The 6196-nt window shown below is 38.3% G+C and overlaps 1 protein-coding gene across 1 annotated transcript; it reads right to left on the reverse strand.

Annotated features, from left to right (window-relative positions):
• Positions 1–3717: 3717 nt before the first annotated feature.
• Positions 3718–5431, reverse strand: med18 (mediator of RNA polymerase II transcription, subunit 18 homolog (yeast)). The gene is made up of 2 exons (XM_058406544.1): positions 4870–5431; positions 3718–4520 (listed from the first exon to the last, which is right to left on the reverse strand). Exons 1-2 carry the CDS (start codon positions 4940–4942, stop codon positions 3967–3969), a joined length of 627 nt encoding a protein of 208 aa, XP_058262527.1. The 5' UTR covers positions 4943–5431; the 3' UTR covers positions 3718–3966.
• Between the last annotated feature and the right edge of the window lie 765 nt (positions 5432–6196).

Below are 6196 nucleotides of genomic sequence, written 5' to 3' on the forward strand. Positions count from 1 at the left end.
CTACTGAGACTACTCAAAGGTTTCTTCTCAAAATGCTTGCGATCGTATGGAACAGAGCACATGTTATTTCAGAACATTAATATGTACGGTTGTATGTCTACACTTTCAGAAAAAATTACTAACTTGCCCTTTTTTGTCCCTGGAGTGGTACAAATTTCCCACCTTTAATATGTTTACCAGGGAACATGCATAAAATGATTTAAGGTAACTTACATAATGTGGACCCTTGAAGGTCTCACTCCATCGATAAGGAAAGATACACTTTGGTCCCCTTTTCTGATATTGTATAGAGGAAATTACACCAGCATCGAAGTTACTATAAGCGTATATCCAGTAGGATCAAACAGAGCCTGTGCTTGATAACCATCAGCCAAATTACAAAACAGCAATTTTATTTGAGTCCATCTGGAAAACCAGAGAAATGAAGAAGCAGAAGAGTTCATTCAGAACACTGGCCATTGCACTGTATCAGGCCTGGGTCTGTTCTTTCACCTGTCTGAAGAGAGGATAGAGAGTTCACCACCATTCAGGATATTTCACCCAGATATAGTCTACAGTTTGTCAATGAACAGATTTAAAATGAGATGATCTTGGATTAGTTAGTCTAGAGTGGAGTGCCAGGGTAAAGTATGAATTTTTCCAGTCTAGATATTGAGACTTTTTCAGCTTTTGAGACTTGTCTATTTGTATAATGGCCTATTACCACTGAAACAAGATTCTTAAAAAACACCATTCACTATTACAGTAACTTTACTAACAATCAGATATAGGACTTTAACTAGTGACTCCAAATACCTCTGCTGTAGGCTGCTTTTTGCTCTGCCATTTACATTTACATTTCTGTCATTTTTAGACACCCATTTCCAGAGCGACTTACATTTTCATCTCATTTTATACAACTGAGCAATTAAGGGTTAAGGGCCTTGCTCAAGGGCCCATCAGTGGCAGCTTGGTGGAATTCAAACTTCAAAAAAATAAAAGAAAAATTCCAAAAGCCTGGGCTTCAACCTCACAACCTTCTGATCAGCAGTCCAATACCTTAACCACTAAGCTACCACATGCCCTTCAAAAAATAGACTCGGTTAGTTTCGGACCAAGTCACAGCAATGTATTCAAATTCACACCTTACTTCTCGAATACTCATCTTAAATTTCTCTATAATATTCTATATAGATCAAACAGGTATTTGATATATGCAAATGCACAGAAGCCCAATGTTACAACTTTAAATACATTTTCAATTTCCTATACACAAAAAGATTAAACAACATTTTATCATGAATAATTAAAACAAACTACAATTGTGTGATCAGCTGTCAGTTTTCCTTGTTTGTCATCAGAATAATATCAAGATATCTTTTGATTTGTTTTTGTCATACATGTGTCAAGGAAATAGATTTAAAAATAACAATTAATTAAAAAGATAATCATGATTATGAATAAATAACTACACATGCATGTGTATATGAGATCCACAAGCCTTTCACATAATACACAATTTAAATACACTTCATGACTTAAATTTAACTAAAGACCTAGTCTTCTGTTTACTGCCTAATGTTTGGTGAAATCCCAGCCACAAAATATTGCAGTCTGTGGAAATGATATGCAAACTATTCTTGAAAAACTACATGCAAAATTTCACCTCATTCTATAGCATACATATTAGCTACACATTTTATTTGGTAAAATTTAATATTAAATATAAACATTTTAGAATTTTTTCAGAATTGTTAAGGTGGTAAGTCTGTGTTTTCTTAAGATATAATGAAGGATCTGTCCTTTTTTAAGTACACAATGCACTTGGACATTCCACAAGTGACAAAAGTTACCACTTCCTTAGAGACAAAGCCACAAATCACACCCCTACACATGGATGAATTCTTACTCATACCCACCCAACACACCTATGATTTGGACACACTCGGTTACACAATACACCCACTGAATCTTCAATGTGTGCTGCCATTTACTTTGGAAATTACAGTTGTGTTATTGCACATGCTAAACATAGAACAGGTATGAGGTGTTCTGATGAGTCATATGCAACCTGAAGTTCAGCACTCTCTTGGGATTTGGGTACCAAAAATTTAGCACACCACAATCAACAATTCACATCTACTAACGTCCCAAACAAAAGAATCTTTAGTTGGTGCTGATTAGAAAAGGTATTTTTACCATTTTATACAGTGAGATGTGCAGAACAATTAGACCCAGACCCAGTCAAGATATATCAACATAGATAAGAATCAACCATGTACAGTAATCCACCATATTTAAACTGTTTGTGTATTATTTAATAAACAAATGCATGAAATGAATGCCTAAGTCAAAAGGAGTAGTGCAGTCTTTGTGGAGCGTGCAGTCCAGAGCTGCGAGTGTGAGCATTACAGCATCACCAGGAATTGGCTTGAATGCTGATACCAGTACAGAGATACACTCAGCAGACTACTAACCCACTAGACTAGACATCGTTTCACAGTTTCCTCAGTTTCTGGTTATTAAAATTTCTCTGAAAAACACATTTAATTGAATCTACCTACAGCATGCACAATGTGAGATTAAGTACCTATGCATACTCCCTTTGACTGGACCTGCAACACTTAGCTAATCATGCTGGAGCTACTGGCATTGACCACTCACAAAATAGTCCCAAATTTCATGAAAAGTTTAGAGATGAAAGGATGACGTTCAATAAGCCAGGATGATGTTCAATTAAGACAGGGCACAAGTCTGAAAATAGCTGACTGCTGTTTAAAAGAAAGAAAAAAGCACGCATGCACACACAAACACGAGCTGAAAGAGTTCAACTAATGCGATACACTCGATAAAGCTTCCAAGGGAGGAGGAAATTTGGAATGATACCATTTTCCCGTATGCAGTATAATGGAAACATGCTCCATAGGGACTACTGATAATCTAGGGAATGTCATGTAAAGTGAAAGTTGAATGCATTTAGGTCCATTCATTTGCAGGGCGCAGGCATGAGATCTGATTAGGCTTATAAAATAGGTTTAAAAATACTTCCAAATCTAACCAATTGCTGTACGATTTTTGAGACTCTACTCAATTCTAGTAATAGTGCGGGTTTTTTCATGACTATAAGGTGGTATGAAACTGAGACTGACTAACACGTCAGCACAGGGCCAATGGGATTCTGCAGTACTATACATACTACATACCCAATCCACCTCTTTATGATAGGAAGCCAACATCAATTCGATTCATCTGAAACAAACATGAGCACTCCAGTAATTTCTATCTCCATTCAAATGAGTGTATGTACTAAAACAGAAATTAATGGTAAATTCTCTCATACATTTTAAATAGTGGGATCCCAGTTGGAGCACCGGAAGAGTAATGGCCTCATCTCTAGCTGCCATCTCTGGTGTCAGCTCTCATGAGTTAATAGTAGAGATGAGAGCAGATAAGGGGAAAAAAATATCTGCACTTTTCTGACAGGGAAGAAAGGAGAGCTTTCACAGGTCCATGTATCATTAAGCAATTGAGAAAGCTAATTAGAGATACTGGTGGTGGGGGTGCAGATCTCACTCCTAATTATTGCCATAGCAACTGCATCTCTCACTTGTGAGGTATAAAAGAAATGCCACTCAGTGAGGAACCAGGAAAAGCATAAAACAGGGTAGGAGAGCCACCTAGTGCAAAAACAGTGTAAAAACAAACAGAAAATTCACAGCTATAACATGAAACCCATGCAATGTTGAATGAGGCATGTTTTTATTTTGAAAATAACATTTACACAATCTTCATACCCAAAGCTGCATATCTTTCAGCCATAGAAAGCAAATTGTTGAGAAAAAGTCTTGTTGTCATGGATAAATAATTCAGCTTCAAATTAGACATGTTACAATCTATTACAAGACATGATGTTTTGGGGGTGATGTCAGTTTCTTCCAAATAACTCAAAGCTGCCACTTCAAGTTGAGTCAAGATGACTTCTGGCACCTACATGAGCCTTTTGGGATCGATTTTCTCCAAGTGAACCAGTGGCTTAAGCTGTTCTGCAAAGCTACGCATGTCCTCAGATACAGTGTCCTGTCCAGCTGGTGCCAGTACACTGAGTTCCACTAGGTAGGACAGAGACAGAGGTTCAGTGTTGTCTGTGTTGCCTGGAACAAGCACTCGAGACAGTTTGCTCACAACCACCTTGAGGACACCTTTGCGGAAAATGTGCCCTTTGGCAACAAACTCGTGATCCATTCGGAAGCCCATCTCATTGAGGAAGTCAGGCAAACTATGGGAGGCTGCAACATCCACACAGTTCCGTACCAAGGCATGACGACTCTTGTCACCCACCTCAGGCTGCCCAAGGTATCGTAGGTGCCAGGGAGCAGTAGGATGAGCAAGTGACCGTCTGGCTCGCAGGATGAATGGATTTCCCTGTTGACCTTTCAGAAGGTAAACAAGCTCATGATCTGCGAAGCTTTCTGGCTCAATGTTGTCACATAAACCTCTAAGCCGATGGAGTAGGCTGTCCAAGGACTGGTCCAGTACACTACCTGTGAGGAGGTGCACGCAAACATATACGTTATAAAGAGGTGTCAAAATCAAATGTTTAGCCATAGCATTTATGGTTTTTAAACCAATAGTAATACAGGACACACCTAAAAACCTTTCTGCTAAAACGGGCATCAGCCCAAACACTATACATTTAGCTACACTGATCAGGCATAACATTACGAGCACTGACAGGTGAAGTGAATAACACTGACTGTCTTCTCATCATGGCTGGAGCTGCATCTGATATTGTGGTTAGGAAAGTCATCGCACTGTACTGCACAATACCACTCCAATACCATGAACAAAGTTTTAAAAATTAGTTTAAAGCAAGAAAATGATTTAACTTACCTTGTAACAGGTACTCCATCATATTAAGTGTGCCCCCTGTAACAGGCATGACAGTGACCGGAGGAGCTTCCATCGTTCAAATTATTCGACGTACAAAAGCAAACAGCACAGGGAGAATGAGAGAGTGGTCCAGAAGCTAACTAGCTAGCCAGTTCCGTTCAAAATGCAAACACAATGATTATTTATTAGCTTTAGTGACCAAGCAAAGGAACGAGTATTTCATTGTCTATTACTCTGATCAGGAAGAGTCCTATGGCAGAACCACGGTGCGGTGTCCTGCAGCGTTATGACGCTCTGATCGGCCAAGCGCTCAAATGCACACCGAGGATGAGTAGGCCGCGCCGCCTGTAGTGCAGCGAGACTAGTCAACGATAATTACCAACCACTACGGAGGACTTTTACTAAAATATATTATTTAAAAGCATTCAAGCGTGGTGGTGTATGTGACTAAAACTCACACCACACTCACCTAGTTAAATAAATTTATATATGTATTTGATAACTACCTCACTCGTTAATTTTAGCGGCCTTTATCATGCGCATGCTCAGTTAACATTGACCGGGGTTGCCAGGTTCTGCCAAAATGTCCAAAAAATTCTATTTCTTTTTCTGTTCTGCACACGTATATAAACACGTGAAAGTCTACGTCTAAAAGCCTTTATACGATATAATACCAATATCAAGATAAATGATGTGTGATAATTACGAAGTAAGGATATCGTTATATTTTATAACAATTATAAGATTGTAAACTGTTTTTCCCTAAATCTGTAAAATTGCCAAATGTTAATGTTTTACAGAATAATAAAACATGTAAAAATATTTCAACAGTTGTACTAAATCTATAAAATTGAAGAAAAAAAAGAAAAAAAAACATTATATAAGTTTACTGCAGCTTTAATGTTTGGGTGGAGAATTTTCTCTCTGGAGAGTCCAAACGTTTATTACTCCAGTGTGTATTACACCATAGAGAAGAGAGTACACTCTCAGTGAATCTAATATCAGAGCAATTCAAGTAATAGACTGAATTGAAAATACATTACAGCTGTATCACGCAGATCACTCATATACACTGACCAGTCATAACGTTATGACCACGTGCCTAATATTGTGTTGGCACCAAGTTGTTAACAGCAGATTCTTTGCGTCCTGTAAATTGCAAGGTGGGACCCATGGAGGACTTAAAGGACTTACAAGATACTTTTGATCCTTTGGAAATGTTTGACAAGAGCTGCAGTTTTGGAGATGCTCTGATCCAGTAGTCTAGCCATCACAATTTTGCCCTTGTCAAACTCGAAGTGCAATCCTTAAACTTGCCCATTTTTCC

This window comes from Hemibagrus wyckioides, linkage group LG01 (assembly GCF_019097595.1).
Source record: "Hemibagrus wyckioides isolate EC202008001 linkage group LG01, SWU_Hwy_1.0, whole genome shotgun sequence".
In the NCBI taxonomy this organism is placed as follows: domain Eukaryota; kingdom Metazoa; phylum Chordata; class Actinopteri; order Siluriformes; family Bagridae; genus Hemibagrus; species Hemibagrus wyckioides.

Excerpts from the sequence above, each read along its gene's own strand:
- med18 (XM_058406544.1), bottom strand. The coding sequence starts at position 4,942 with ATGGAAGCTCCTCCGGTCACTGTCATGCCTGTTACAGGGGGCACACTT. Across the intron at positions 4,521-4,869 it reads GATGGAGTACCTGTTACAAG|GTAGTGTACTGGACCAGTCC; the intron begins GTAAGTTAAATC and ends ACCTCCTCACAG.